Source organism: Pimephales promelas, chromosome 19 (genome assembly GCF_988280905.1).
Source record: "Pimephales promelas chromosome 19, fPimPro1.hap1.1, whole genome shotgun sequence".
NCBI lineage: Eukaryota > Metazoa > Chordata > Actinopteri > Cypriniformes > Leuciscidae > Pimephales > Pimephales promelas.
In genome coordinates, this window is record NC_142787.1 from 26,992,510 (window position 1) to 27,008,017 (window position 15,508).

The 15,508-nt window shown below is 36.7% G+C and overlaps 3 protein-coding genes across 3 annotated transcripts; 2 read left to right on the top strand and 1 right to left on the bottom strand.

Annotated features, from left to right (window-relative positions):
• The first annotated feature begins 844 nt into the window (after positions 1–844).
• Positions 845–2,770, top strand: cox8a (cytochrome c oxidase subunit 8A). Its single transcript, XM_039693928.2, has 2 exons — positions 845–1,020; positions 2,385–2,770. Exons 1-2 carry the CDS (start codon positions 901–903, stop codon positions 2,490–2,492), a joined length of 228 nt encoding a protein of 75 aa, XP_039549862.2. The 5' UTR covers positions 845–900; the 3' UTR covers positions 2,493–2,770.
• A 531-nt stretch (positions 2,771–3,301) lies between these two features.
• otub1a (OTU deubiquitinase, ubiquitin aldehyde binding 1a) lies at positions 3,302–6,835 on the top strand. Its single transcript, XM_039693926.2, has 7 exons — positions 3,302–3,440; positions 3,848–3,909; positions 4,508–4,606; positions 4,763–4,881; positions 5,159–5,243; positions 5,819–6,013; positions 6,288–6,835. Exons 1-7 carry the CDS (start codon positions 3,395–3,397, stop codon positions 6,483–6,485), a joined length of 804 nt encoding a protein of 267 aa, XP_039549860.1. The 5' UTR covers positions 3,302–3,394; the 3' UTR covers positions 6,486–6,835.
• A 1-nt stretch (position 6,836) lies between these two features.
• On the bottom strand, positions 6,837–10,257 carry epdl2 (ependymin-like 2). The gene is made up of 6 exons (XM_039693927.2): positions 10,101–10,257; positions 9,942–9,976; positions 9,710–9,844; positions 9,404–9,590; positions 8,227–8,317; positions 6,837–7,062 (listed from the first exon to the last, which is right to left on the bottom strand). Exons 1-6 carry the CDS (start codon positions 10,177–10,179, stop codon positions 6,936–6,938), a joined length of 654 nt encoding a protein of 217 aa, XP_039549861.1. The 5' UTR covers positions 10,180–10,257; the 3' UTR covers positions 6,837–6,935.
• Positions 10,258–15,508: the final 5,251 nt, after the last annotated feature.

A 15,508-nucleotide genomic window follows, 5' to 3' on the forward strand; every position in this document is an offset into this window, starting at 1 on the left:
GTCAAGTAGGGGGCCACAAAATATCACCGGGCCGCGAGTTTGAGACCACTGGCCTAGACCAAACATATTCTGTCATACCATTACTATGCAAAATACTCCAAGAGTTGTCATGACAGAACAGCCTATTGTGGCAGCGTACAACAAAAACAGTGACAAGCCTAGGCTATAATCTTTTTTTCTTCTTCTAGCAATGGTGGTAACAAAAACAACCAAAGCAAGACTCATATTCATTTAGAAATCGGTCCCAAAAATAAACCTACTTGAAACATTCATGTAAAAAGAATAAAAAATATAATAAAGAGCTTTTCATTTGTTTTTTTTTTTTGTTTTGTTTTTTTGCCACATGAAAATTTAAACTTTAATATATATATATATATATATATATATATATATATATATATATATATATATATATATATATATATATATATATATAATGTGGTCCACACTGTGAAAGTTTACCATGAGCACACCCAAAAATGTGTCCCAGGCCCATTACATTTTGGTGACACTGCATTAGTTCATAATAGGTCAACTTCTTATCTGATTACTTGCTCTTTTGCATCGACTGGCACATGTTGTTCTCATGAGGCATGCAGGCGCTTCTGTAAAAAGTAAAAGAAGATTGTTTAGTGACCATTTAACTGTCACCACGAAGAAGCACTGTCACTGTTACATAAACACAAATGTAATGAATAATCTTAATAATGTATAACTAGTGACTGTGCAAGACTGTTTATTTTTAACAGTGTGACAAGCTAAAAATAGTTTATGTCCAAAAAACTACAACTACCATAAACACGCATACGGATGTTTCCCATGAGCGCTTGCTGCAGTGCAGATTGCGGTGTCATTTTCCTCTTCCTGTTCATTACATACTCGATATATCAGAGCAGAAAGATGTCTGGATTTCTGCGAGGAATCGCTCGGATCAGCACCTCTCCGGTTCTGCGGGGATCAACCATCGTACAGCGAGCCAACATCGCCTCGCGTCCTGCCAAGGATGCACTGGGGCCCACTGTGAGTATCTGTAGAGAGCTGGATGATTCCTCTGAACCCCCGCGAAGGGAAGGCCATGATATCCTTGGCATTCACCTTTAGACCCATGGTCATCAGAAACAAATTCAGTTTGAGCTCTGAATCACTCGCACTTTCGCATTATTCGTGGACTAATGTGGTTTGTGGTTGAAACGTCACCCAAAACAAAACTTCATAGGCCCGTAGCAGCTAACTTCGTTAACTTAGCGGTTATTCGGAAGGTCATGGAGCAGCAAGAGGATCGATGGCGAACTGAATCTCAACATTTTTAGTTGTATTAATTTTACGATCCTCTTTAAAGTAAAAAATAATTCACGTTTATTGTGTTTATTTCAAGCGGTATATAATGATACACTAGCTAACGTTAGCTAATACTTTAGCTACAGACAGTGTAAATTACCATGTCTTCCTCATGATCTCTCATCCATTTACGTTATGTATGTTTCTTACGGTTCCTTGTTTCTGCAAAGGATGTTTTCGTTTTATTGCTTTAATTAGAGAGATTATAGGTATGTGTATGTGCCAGAATATTTAATTATAGCAACAAACAAACAACTAAATCATGTTGCACTAAGTATGTCAATCGATTAAAAACGAAATGCAAGTTTTCCTGTAATTTAAAAGTTACTAACACAAATATATATATTTTCACTGATATCAATACTGCTACTGATGTTCTGGATCTTTCTCAATTTCTGGAGATTTGGTTCTCTTTTGCATTTGAATGGTTTAAAAATAATTTTAATGAATTATAGCTAGAAGCCAGGACAAAAATGGGTGATACGCTAATTGTTAAATAACTCGTTCATATAGGAAAAATAATAGTCCTAATAGTACATGTATGATGATTCCTTATTTCAAAGGCATTTTTTTTTATTCTGTTTGAAGTTGAATCTCAAGATGGCAATGAAATGCATTGGAAGGAAAGTATAAAGTCTGTACAGTGCTATAAGTTATAAGTGTCATCGGCATGGTGCTACAGTTCTATTAGTCAGCATGAAACAGAAGTTGTGATTCATATTTTTTTTTCTTCTTATTGTTACACGTCTGAGTGAAACTGCTTCTCGAATAAGAAAAATAGAGGGCAGGACTTGATTTTGTCCATTGGGATTTGATTACATTTTCGTGGTTTGGTATTGTGGTCACACCATCATCAGAGAAGATATGTTGATTAACAATAACGAAGGCACATAAAAAAAAATAATGGGCACAAATAAATCATTTATAATAAATACTGCAATTTTCCTTTAAAATATACTATGGTGACTAAGTGGTTATAATGTTGCGTTCACGAGATAGAATATGGTTACCTAAAAGTTGTTTGGGTCTTGTGTCTGTTTTTACAGGAGACAGCAGTTGGTCTGACCTTATTTAGTCTTGCCATCCTGGGACCAGCTGGGTGGGTTCTGGCAAACCTGGAAAACTATAAAAAGAAGGATTCTGCATCTGAGTGATCAATCTGTCATTGACTGAAAGCATATGTCTGGTTTTATTGCTTTTAACACATTGGGACCACCATCGCACAGACCTCCGATTTACCTGAACAGCAGAGCAGTTTCTCTCCTTGAACCACCCAACTACCTCTCCATGTGACTGGTTACTTTCCTCCAAACACTCCGGTCTTCATTACACCGAGCGTCTGCTCCGTTACCAACTGTGTAATAACATTTAATAATGGGTGTTTCTTATTACCTGGAGTTGTTACATTTGAAATAAATCATTAAATCCTAAATTCTGTGTATTTATTTATTTTTGTTGCTGCTACCAATTTATAGATGATATGCTACTGGAATAAAGCATCATATATAATGCATTTCAATAACCTGTTGCATGACGGGTTTGTATTTTAATGTCTTTAAATATTTCGTAATAGATAGCTCGGTCAATGACTGCAAAGCTTGTACATGTATAAGCTAAGTTAATGTTGGAGACCTGCAACAAATTTACTGAATCATTTATTGGGTCTGATCAAATGTAGATATCAAAATACGGTAACAAACATCTAATTTCTGACACAAATGTATGTAAACCATTTAGAAATAAGTGATGATATACTTGTAATTAATTTAGTTCAATACATTATTTTTTTCCTTTTAAGATACACAACACTCTTTGTTTGTGAAAATAATAAAGCAAACATGTTTTTAATTAGTAATAATGTCAAGATGTATACTTACCACCAGCTTTTATGGGAGAAACTCTAAAAAATAAAAAAAATAAAAATACCGTTGTTACACGTGTAAAAACAATAATGCAGTGAGGTTACAAAGTGGTGAAGAATCTCATCCGGAAGTCGGTTCATCTCTCCAGCGGTTCCAATCAATCAGGTGACCGGAAATGACTGTTCTGCAGGAACATGGCGGAGGAGCAACAACAGGAGATCCCTCAAAAAGAGGCTGATGGTGAGAAGTATTTTACCGCTATTAGCCAGAACCAAATCCTGTTTACATCGTTTTGCTCATGTAGCTGGTATTTTGAGCTGTATGGAGCTAAGGCATGAACAGCTAGCGCTCTGCTTACCTGCTAATAACAATAGCTGAGAGGTCATTGTTTATGTTTAAAAGTAACATTAACGTTACTTGTTTCAGTGTCCAAATAATTGTATTATGCGATTAGCTAACGTTACCTCTTAAAACAAACGTTCAACGAAAAATCTCTCCCGTGTGTCACACCGCCTTTATAAATGCACTGCACTGTGGAAACAAATGTAGGAATACCTTTACACTCGTCTCGCAGTAACACATACACTCAATATTAATTAGTTGACCATGTAATATTTTGCACTTACATGTGTTTGTTTTTTTGACAGGGCTGAATTGTCTTGCATATGACGAAGCCATTATAGCACAGCAAGATAAGATTCAGCAAGAGGTAATTGTCGAGGGATCTACTCATTCACATTTGTATTGTAATATCATGTGTGAGAGTTAAAACAAAAAAAAACTTTTGCTGATAATTTACTCACCCCCATGTCATCCAAGATATCCATGTCATTCTTCAGTCGAAAAGAAATTAAGGTTTTTGATGAAAACATTCCAGGATTTTTCTCCATATAATGCACTTTACTGGGAACCAAATGGTTCAAGGTCCAAAAGACAGTTTCAGTGCAAACTGAAAACTCTTCAAAGGGCTTTAAATGATTCCAGACGATGAATAAGGGTCTTATCAAGCGAAACGATCGCTCATAAAAAAAATAACAAAGTTTAAGTTTTATAAGCTCAAATGGTCGCCTTGCTTTGTTCTGTGACTCTCCTGTTCGAACTCATTTATCAAAATGAACGGAATGAACCAATTGACTCTGAAAAAGATTCGTCACAGAACAGAGCAAGGTGACCATTTGAGGCGACCATTTTTTTTTTTTGTATTGTATTATGTATAATACTGACATATATTAATGAATGCCCATGATGCTCATTAAGAAAAAAAAATGCAATATTCAATCTTTAACCCATCTTGAATGTAATTGCAGATAGCAACCAGTATTTCTCTGGTGTCAGAAAGACAGGAACTGTCTGTCCTTAAGCGAGAATATTCAGATGATGACACCATTTACCAGCAGAAGATAAGAGTAAGTGAACCTTTTCAATAGAGAATGAATGTTTATAAAATACCATTTTTTTTTTTTTTTATAATGCAGTTATCTTTGTCTTTTATCTCAGTTATTTAGCCACATACACAAATATTTCCAAGCATCCCTATCTCTGACTTTTCTTTTCAAAAACAGGACTTACAGGAGAAGTACTCGTCAATACGCAAAACACGGCCAGATGGGAACTGTTTCTACAGAGCCTTTGGTTTCTCACATCTGGAGTCTTTACTTGAAGATAGCAAAGAATTACATAAGTAACTACCTGCCAGCCTTCATTCAAGTGAACATCATTTATTCATGTAGCAGAATAAATGATTCCCTCACCACAAAACTAGATATAAAAACATAGAAATATGTTCTAAATGGCAGTGATTGTCACATCATGCAGCGTTTTCACTTTCCATGTGGACTGACAAACTACTTGTGTCAAGCCTGTTAAGATCATTTTCATGAAAGTATGAGAAGATAATGGTCTTGTAACCTTCAGCACACACTTCTAAGATTGTGTTTGGTTCCGTTCACTTCCGGCAGGTTTAAGGCTATTGCTGCCAAGAGTAAACTGGATCTGGTGAGCCAAGGTTTCACAGAATTCACCATTGAAGATTTTCACAACACAGTAAGTCTTTGGAAGAATGTCCAGATAATATGTATTTTATTATATTTTAAATTAACTTTTATTTTGTACACTTTTCTATATCCAGTTTTATCTAAATTTTAGTCATTTTGTTGGGCCGGATTCACATATCGCACCGCATTCTCCTTTTTCCAAAGCGCTCAGGCGGTTGCGCTCCGGTTGATTCTAGTCACGTGACCTACTGAGCGCTTATGCTCTGACTATTCTGAAAAGTTGAGCTGTTTTTATCTCGACGCGGCGCGGACGTGCTTGGAAAAAACGAGCGCGTTGCACCTCGACCGCGTTGCTTCCATTATGATCGCCTACATTTGAAATAACGAACTTGAGCGTGCAAAAGTTGTGATATGTGAACTTATGCTGTTTATTTATATTTTATATATATAAAAAAGAACGTTTCTTCTGGAAACTTAAAATCAGTCCTGTTGATATAACAATTATATATGAAAATGAGTGCAACATTTGAGATCGCATATCTCCCGTTTGCCCTTTTCTTTCTCTGGGGTAATCATAAATGAATTTCTTGCACAATTAATTTCTTCTTGTCTTGTTCACTTCAGTTCATGGACCTGATTGAGACATGCGATAAGCAACCATCTGTGGGTGAGCTGCTCGGCTCCTTTAATGAGCAGAGTGTATCGGATTATCTGGTCGTCTATCTGCGGCTGGTGACCTCTGGGTACCTGCAAAGAGAGGAAGACTTCTTCCAGCACTTCATAGAGGGTGGTCGCACCGTTCGAGAGTTTTGCCAACAGGTAACACTGAAAAAGTCCTTCGTCACTTGAAAAAGTGATATTTTATATCCTGCTCCTGCAGAGCTTAGCTCCGATCCTCCAATCCTAATTAAATGTGCCTGAACCAGCTAATCAAGGTCCTCAGGGTTACTAGAAACATCCAGGCAAGTGTGTTGGGAAAGGTTTGAGGACATTGGCCCTCCAGGAGCAGGATTGGACACCCCTGATGTAGATTAACCTGCTCTTCAATGACTTTGCAACATTTTTAACCAGCGTGTCCTTCTGTTTTGGCCAGGAGGTGGAGCCCATGTCCAAAGAAAGTGATCACATTCACATTATAGCTCTGGCTCAGGCTTTAAACGTGTGCATCAAGGTGGAGTACATGGATCGAGGAGAGGGGGGAACAGTCAATCACCACATCTTCCCTGAAGGCGGAGAGCCCAAGATTTTCCTCCTCTACCGACCAGGCCACTACGACATCCTGTACAAATAGCAGATCGGCTTCTGAAGGCCTCGTCTATCTCTGTGCTGTGGGTTTGACTCGACTCTAAACCTGTGAAATGTGAACCCAGCACTTGACATTGCAATTTCTTGTCAAACCCCGACCCAAGACTCTTGGAGAATTTTGGAGAATCTGTTATACAAGGCACTGGACATTGTACAGTTTAATCTTCATCATACATTTTTTTTCAGTTGTATATGGTTATTTCGTTTAGGTGTTCTTTTTGTTTGTTTCTTGTAGTTGAAGACTGCCTGTCATTTATGATAGGAATGGAAATTGCTTTATCATGTTTGACTGTATTTGACTTTCATCAGAATAAAAAATAACTTGCAGTAGTCATAGTTTGCATCTCACACTGTTTAATGTGCGTAGGTTTAAAATGCATCCATGCTGCAATTTAAGCTAGACAATACATGCACTGAAACATACACATTGTTCCTCTTAGAGAAGACCAATGAAGGAGTTTGTCTTGACACCTTCTTTGGCCGGCAGCACTTCCACAGAATCACAGAATGAAGGTGGGATGAAGACATTTGGGTTCTCTATTCCCTCCACTAGGTCAAAGAAGCTATGGAAAGAAGAAATTGTGTTGGCCTCTGGGTCAATTTGAGGTTGATGACTGTTTCTTTGCTTAAAGATATTACTTCAGTGATCCCTAGGGGTGATTAAGGTGTAAAATACTAAAAAACAAATGGGTGATGGTATACAATAATTGGAAGAAGAAACAATCCAAAATTGTGAGGAAATGTATATATTTAACTGTTAGAAAATGTAATTAGTACCAGTTTTTAAAAAGAAGTCTCTTCTACTCACCAAGGCTGTATTTATTTGATCAAAAATACAGAAAAAAAACTCTGATATTGTGAAATATTACTATTTCAAATTTTAATACGCGTTAAAATATTAGTTTCTGTGATGCAAAGCTGATTTTTGATCAGACATTACTCCAGTATTCAGTGTCTCATGATCCTTTAGAAATCAGTATAATATGTTGATATTTTTATAAATGTTGTAAATGGTTTTAAAATGTATTTTTTAATATAACCTGTACTTTTATCATTTAATAAAACATTTTTTTTAAAGAACAGCGTTTAACCAAGCATTAACCTTTGAACTGTAGTGTATTGTTAGAACTGATTTTGAATAAATTGTTCTTTTAAAATTTTTATGTTGCAAAAGAATATTAAGCAGCACAGCGTTTTGTTCCAACATTGATAATAACTCCGTATTAAATGAACATATTAGAATGATTTTTGAAGCATTATGTTACACTGAAGACTGGAGTAATGATACTGAATCAAATAAATGCAGGCTTGATGAGCATAAGATACCTCTTTCAAAAACCTAAAATTATATATATATATATATATATATATAATGTTCAGATTAAGGTTATGTCTACATCTGTGACCCATTCAGCATCCTCCTTTTCTTATTTTGATTAAACAGAATTAGTTGTTTTCATGAAGCACAATTTTTGTTTTATGTGCATGTTATTCATTATGCTTGCATGTAGACAGCCTTGATCAGAGGAAGAGGAAAGGCAATGTAAACACATGTAATTGGTTAAGAGGGTCGCTTGCATAATCTGCTGTTGTTTTTCACCAGTGTACTACAAATGTGGTTAAGTAAAGGATAAGATTGCAGCCTTGATTACCTAAGTATTATCCATGGGTCTTTAGACATGGTTATGTTTTCTGTAAGGGAGATCAGCCTACTTTTCAACACTAACCTTGTCATGACAGATAATTCCCCTTTCTGTGTGAAATCAATGGTGTAGAGAGGCACGCAACCAAACGCAGTGAAGGTCAGCAGGTAGTTTTCTGCAGAGAACAGTACAGAGAACATAAGCCAACTAGCAAAGGAACTAGAGCCAATTTTATATTGGTTCATTCAAGCCAAAACGACAAGCTACTTGGAATAGTTCAAGGCGTAGCTCACTTTTCAAAAAAAAAAAACTTTTGCTGATAATTTACTCACCCCCATGTCATCCAAGATGTCCATGTCTTTCTTTCTTCAGTCGAAAAAATTAAGGTTTTTAATGAAAACATTCCAGCATTTTTATCCATATAAGCACTTCAGTGGTAACCAAACGGTTAAAGGTCCAAAAGACACTTTCAGTGCAAACTGTTCAAAGGGCTTTAAACGATTCCAGACGATGAATAGGGGTCTTATCAAGCGAAACGATCGCTCATTTAAAAAAAAACAAACAAACTTTAAGTTTTAAGCTCAAATGGTCACCTTGCTCTGTACTGCGATGCACGTACGTGGCTCTCCTGTACGAACTCGTTCATCAAAATGAACAAATCTTTTTCAGAGTCAATTTGTTCGTTTTGTTCGTTGAATGAACCAAATGAAGATTTGTTCATTTTGATGAACGAGTTCGAACAGGAGAGTCGCAAACGTGCGTCACAGAACGAACAGAGCAAGGCGAGCATTTGAGCTTATAAAACCTAAACTTTGTTATTTATTTATTAAATGAGGAATCGTTTCGCTTGATAAGACCCTTATTCCTCGTCTGGAAGCCCACTGAAACTGTCTTTTGGACCTGAAGTGCACTATATGGAGAAAAATGCTGGAATGTTTTCATCAAAAACCTTAATTTTCAACTGAAGAAATAATGACACGGACATCTTGGATGACATGTGGGTGAGTAAATTATCAGCAAAAGTTTTTTTCAATAGTTAACTACTCCCTTAAAAGTAACTTTTTTGTTGTTGTTCAAAACATCTACACACTAATACTTCTTCCAAAATGTGTTTTTGTCACTGAGGCAAAGCCTATTATACGTTTTTATATTTCACTAGACTGTTCGGGATTGTTGTGACCGTTTCGAAAAGTAAAAACATGTTATGTTTTTATACATTCGTGTTATCGAAGTCATAAGGAAGCATAACGGTGCACATTACCTTCTGTTTCCTTCACTGTTCCATTCCAGTTATTGACGAGCAATCCTTGTCCTTGAATAGAGCTGCTACCCAAGACCATTTGAGTCAGGAAATGGGCATCATGGGGAATCCCAATATGTCTGAATGGCACCTTTAATGCAGTCTTAATACAAGTTTGGTTGCGGTAGTGGATCTCATAGCTGACCCCCTATTGAGAGGAGTGCAAACTCTGGGTCATATTAACAGTCAGCAACACAATCCCCAATGATGAATTGTGCAAAATACATGTCTTGCGATGCTATTTCTCCTTAAACCGTGGTACTTTACCTCTCTATAGAGCAGAAGCCTGTCTACAAAGAAGGTCTCGCTGCCATCTTTTCCAGATGCAAGAACTCTGACATTTTGTCCATAGGCATCATAGGAGAATTTCTCAAAAACACGCAAGTGTTGCCCTGGGATGAACTGTGTTGGAGAAGAATATAATATTACTGATAGCATTTTCACATAACACATAGTAGTTATCTGCTATCAAATGTATATGTCAAGACAGTCCACATACTGCAGTCAGCGCCCCCTCTAGCAAGGGTGGAGACTCTGGAAGTCAAGGGAGAATAACAAGTTTCATTTAAACAAGGATCCAAAACAAGCATATATACATTTTTAGTTCTTTCAACTGCACTATAAATTTAACTAAAATGTGTAGGACAAAAGGTCTTACTGCAGGGTTCGGGCTTCTGTGCGCAGCTGCTGAGAATCAGGCTCAGGCAAACTGGGATCAGAAACAGGATCTTCATCATTACTGTTGGGTGCTGACAAACAGGTGCCAAAGCGACTAACAGCGGTGTTTCCAAACCCACCTCTTCTTATAGAGTTGAATCCTGACCATCACTCCATGTTTTTATACTCACCCACACTGGGCCTTTTGGGTAATGGGTCAGTGATCCAGTTCACTAAAGGTTTTAGAGGTGATACAAGCATCTTATCTTTATGTATTAGTTGGAATAATCATTTAGTAAGTGCTAAAAAAGAAGGAAAATAGGATGTTTTTGAAGTTTCAATAATAGGAAATAATAGGTGTCCCTAGATAATGAGTGCGTGTGTAAAACCTGGACTGGAGTAAAAAAATCCCCTTAGTCACATGAAAACTCAGCATATTATGACCTCAGATTTGCTTGCCACAGGTCAATGTCCAAGTGCAGGTGCTAGTCATATAACAATCTATGGAGAAAAACAAGGTGATTTGATGATATTAAAACAGTAAAATAAGTTATAAACTGTCAAATTGACAGAATCTGATGATTATAGCTTTCTAAAAAGTCATCTATGTTCTATATCTGCTGAAAAGCCATTTTTTAAAACGCCTAATGGCTTTCTGAAATACTTAAATCTGATTGGCCAGTTGCAGAATTCAGCAGTCTGATATTTCCTCACAGTCGCCTCTGTCAATGGCAGTGCTGTCCGAGTCGACACCGAGACCAGAGAGAGTCGAGTCCGAGTCAAGATCGAGTCCATAGAGAGTCGAGTCCGAGTCAAGCCCGAGACGGTCGAGTCCGAGTCGAGACCGAGACCAGTGAGGGTTGATTACCTAATTTACTTTTATTTACTTAGAGAAATCTTTAATTGAATTTTTAATTGAACTCGAGTGGACTCGGGAATAATTACGAGTCCTAAAAAAAAAAAATGTTCGAGTACGAGTCAATTCCGAGTCCAAATGGACACGAGTCCATGACAAGACCAAGACCATTAAAATATGGTCTCGAGACCGAGTCCGAGACGAGTCCGAGTCTCGAGTACTACAACACTGAGTGCTGTATCAGTTCAGTGGGGCGATTCCATAGGGTTTGTGACTCCTATTGAACGTATCAAAAAAAGCAACACTTATTGCGTCCTAATGTAACTTAAACACCCATGGCAATGTGAACATGGTTCTGACTACATCTGGGGTGAGTAAGGGGGAATCAAGCCTCTGCATGTTGAACACGTTTGAGACTAAACAAGACCACATCAAAAGAAACATTTATGGGCTAAGTGCTTCATTTAGAGAGTTCTCGTGTTCTCATGCACACACCTTTCCCTTTGACATAAAGATTTATACAGTCTGGATTATGTATTGATTAGGCTACTTCTTTACTGCAGTCAAAGTACGACAAACGTGACAAACGTCTCGTCTGTCAAGAGACCAATGCGACTCATATGACCCGCGATGTGACTTCTTTGATTACAGGAGACAGTTCCTTATTGTTTGGTTCAAGAATAAACATATAGTAAGTTGAACATATCCTTTCGCATTAAATGGCCTGTAATTACAGTTGATCCGACTTCTTGGCAGGATCATAGCTTTATTTTCAGGGCTTTGAGGCTGGAACTCGTGATTTGAACTGGTTTAGGACAGATAAATCTCACACATATTATATTTACCATTTTATTATCACGGACCTTTGAAATTGCAATGAACACCACACACTTTACGCTGTTGACCTCTTCACTATTGTGCACTATTATATATCATTGGCAGATCGTCCACTAAGGAGTCGTAAGTTAAATATGAACCTTTTATCTGGTTGTTATCCTCAGTTACCCCCAGTATCTTTCTTTAAAAAAATACAGTGACAGAAATGGTTTAAAAAGCAGAAATGTGCAGTTTGTATTTATTAAAAACATTTTATTAAAGGAATAGTTCACCAAAAATGAGCAACAACAACAAAAATCTGTTTTTCTTTTTTTAGGAACAACATAATGTAATTATTTTTGGTTAACTATCTGTTTAAATCACTTCTTTGATTAAAATAATACTTTAGTCGTAAAACGGTCTAATTTTTAATTGATCGTTTTTCAGCCAAATGATTCATTTGCAATTGTTTTGAGTATGTGAAAGGCAGAAAAAAGAAAATTCAATATTAAATTTTTTTACACTAAAAAGTGATGAGCTGACTTAAAAGATCGGTATTTTACACTTAAAGCCCTGTTTTAAGATTTTCTGATGAAATAGGACGGTTAAGATTGAAATTTGGACGTATGCTGCTGGCCCGAGAATTTTCGATTTCTGTGGTTGCGCCCTCCTACTACCACAATGGTTGCATAGATGCACTAGAACAATTCTTCATAAAACGCATTAAACCATAGTTTACAAAGACGTTAAAAGGACAATGTGTCGGATTTTCTCCCATCTAGCGGTAAAAATGTATTGTGCATTCAAATGAATTTTGATCTCCAAGGGGGTAATCCATCGACCGGAAATTGAAGCCTCTTGTAGCAGAACTTCACTTGCGTTAGCATTTCCATTGACTCCCATTCATTTTGGCGTCACTTTGACAGCAAATAACTTTACATCTGAGACGTTTGAAGACCCCATTTATCCATTATTTATTTCTAAAGAAACACGACAATGTATAAAATGCTCCATTACCTTGTATCTTACATGTTATGGCCCCGTAGAAGCAGTTTTTTGTAAAGTAGGCTAACGATTGCATCATAACCAAGCGACTCTCTGTCGCACAGTAGAGAGATTACCGTAAGGACAGGAGGAGAAGCTCGCGGGTTTTGGTTTTGAATAAAAATATTGATTTTAAATAATAAAACCCATTAAAAACGTACACATTGTCCCTTTAAACTCACTGAGTGGTCAGCACTGATATGCTCACACAAAAATTGCTGCAAAAGATGCTTTCCGACAGGTTTTATCGTAGTTTTTGTCCAAGTCAAGTCAACGGTGGTGGACAGAAGCTACACTAAAACCTAAAACCTGTTGGAAAGCATCTTTTGCAGCAATTTTTGTGTGAGCATATCAGCAATCTTAAAACTTAAAACCCGTTGCCTTAAAATTATTAAGACAATTCCACATAATAATATTTTTTTTCAATTACGCATGTAAAAAAGGTTTATTTACTTGATCAGAATACTTTTACATGGCCCTAAGTGGAGATGAATGCTTTTTGCATCATAAAATGTGTTTACGGGATCAACCAGCAGGAGCTAACAAGGCCTTAATAAAATGTGTAAGGATAGTTGTAAATCACTTTCTGTAATTCTCACAGAAATAATACAAATCGAGTGACTTTGGAGAGGAATTATCAGTTTTTCTATCGGCTGTGTTTTAAGGAAAAACACTTATTTCTGCAATTCCGGTTGCCCTAGTGGTGCACAAATCCCAGAATATTTAGTATGCAGGATGATGTAGATGACAGTTTTGCTGCATTTGGCTGGGTTTTTTGCTCAAGTGTTGAAATAGCCTGTTCATTGAGTGATTGATGCGTGTATTGCTTCATCACATGTGAACATGCTCTACATCATAAGCACCCTCTGCCACACTCTGTCACTGCCATGAATCAATGGAAAACGATGTGAGAAATGTTGACTTGTTGAAGCAGATCGTGTGAAGCGATTTTGAGGATCAGTAGCAGAGATCACGCTTCACAACTTGTACTATACACAGACGAATTTTACTTTCACATGCAGCATCTGTGTTCTGTTTGGAGTGCAGACACAGGCAATTTAACATGTAGTAAACCTTCACTAACGTCGTCATTCACTAATGGCCATTAGGGTTTTTGTGAGGAAACATGCATCATCCTGTCATGTTTTCTTTGCCTAGCAATCAGAGAGTGTGATTATGACAGTTCATGTGTGGGAAAGTGTACGGTGTGTAATTATCAAGCACTTCTTGAACTTGATGGGAAAGTAGTGTTTTTTATGAAGTCTAGAAGATTCCAGCTGTCTCGGCGGAAGATTGATCTCAGAGACACACCTGCTTCTCAGGATCTAATGGTCTTAAAAGATAGAATAATAGTGCCCATGATAAAGAAAGGTAAACACTTTTGAAAATCTGGTTTAAACATATTTACAAGTCCTTGGGGGGGGGGGGGGGGGGGTACGTTATACATACCATTTTCAATAAAAGTTAAAAGTATAAATTTAAATATTTCACATGTACACATTTAAATATTAATAATCAATATTTTTAAAAAGAATTGTGAATATCATGAATTATTAATTCTTCAATATCATTGCTGTTTGGGGGAGTCGCATTACATGACATTTTACAACCTGTTGCCATATATTTATCTGATACATATGCTGTATTGGTAACACTAAACAATAAGGTTCATTAGTTGACGATAGTTAACTGAGCTAAACATGAAGAAATCTTTTATTAATCTTATAATTTCAACATTTACTAATACGTAATAAGGTTGTATTTGCTAACATTAGTTATTGCACTGTGAACTAACATGAACTAACAATGAAGAGTTGAATTTTTTTAATTAACATTATTAAAACTGTAACAGACGTATTGCTCGTTGTTAGTTCATTACATTAACTAACGTTAACTAATGAACCTTATAGTGTTACCATTGTATTCAATATTGTTCCCCTAAACAATGAAACATGATGCCAAACTATTTAATAAAGTTTTCTTTTCAAGAGTTTAATACCTGCCAACCCCCTAGAAATTATACCAGGCTTATCAAATAACAGGTTTTTGCTATTATATTATTTTTTTATGCAAAATATTATTTAATAAATAGATCCATGTGATTAACCCAGATAGATTGAGCCAATAGGAGTGGACAGGAGAAAATGATGTGTCGTGTGTGGTCTTTGTGAGATAAGCATGCACTGAGCTGTGTCTTATTATTTGGAGCTCAGGTTAGAAAGAAGTTGGCAAGTTCGGTTCACAGATTTTCACCTCAGTCTGTTTTGGAAGCATCATGCCTGTGCCTGTAGCAACATTAACATGCTTTCGAGTTAGAGTATTTATTTTCTTTTGGACTATTTCCTTATTTGATGTAATTGGATGTTTTCTTGATTTCTTTTCCCATGTCAAGTCCAGTCACGTTAACTTCGCATTTCCAGTTGTGGATCGATAGCATCAAGTTTTCAGGTTTTGAAAGCCTTGTCTAGCTCATGGAAATATTTACACATTCACATTGTAGTGGTGCAGATTGCATGCAAATATAGTAGGATCTTGTATTCAAAGAGAAAAAGTTCAAACCAGCCTAAGCAGGTTTGGTGGGCTTAGGTTATGGTCTATTTTATGGTTGTATAGGGCTTCTGGACACCAGGCTGGGAGACCACCCTTGAGAAAAAGTTTTAAGTACAATTTACTTACTATATAAGTCAACACAT

What these genes read in the sequence shown, in the direction of transcription:
- cox8a (XM_039693928.2), top strand. Translation starts at nt 901, where the DNA reads ATGTCTGGATTTCTGCGAGGAATCGCTCGGATCAGCACCTCTCCGGTT. An exon ending in AGGATGCACTGGGGCCCACT is followed by an intron (nt 1,021 to 2,384) that starts GTGAGTATCTGT and finishes CTGTTTTTACAG; the next exon opens with GAGACAGCAGTTGGTCTGAC.
- otub1a (XM_039693926.2), top strand. Translation starts at nt 3,395, where the DNA reads ATGGCGGAGGAGCAACAACAGGAGATCCCTCAAAAAGAGGCTGATG. An exon ending in AAGATAAGATTCAGCAAGAG is followed by an intron (nt 3,910 to 4,507) that starts GTAATTGTCGAG and finishes ATGTAATTGCAG; the next exon opens with ATAGCAACCAGTATTTCTCT. An exon ending in TTGAAGATTTTCACAACACA is followed by an intron (nt 5,244 to 5,818) that starts GTAAGTCTTTGG and finishes TGTTCACTTCAG; the next exon opens with TTCATGGACCTGATTGAGAC.
- epdl2 (XM_039693927.2), bottom strand. Translation starts at nt 10,179, where the DNA reads ATGATGAAGATCCTGTTTCTGATCCCAGTTTGCCTGAGCCTGATTCTC. An exon ending in ACAGAAGCCCGAACCCTGCA is followed by an intron (nt 9,977 to 10,100) that starts GTAAGACCTTTT and finishes CTTGACTTCCAG; the next exon opens with AGTCTCCACCCTTGCTAGAG. An exon ending in GAATTATCTGTCATGACAAG is followed by an intron (nt 7,063 to 8,226) that starts GTTAGTGTTGAA and finishes TTCTTTCCATAG; the next exon opens with CTTCTTTGACCTAGTGGAGG.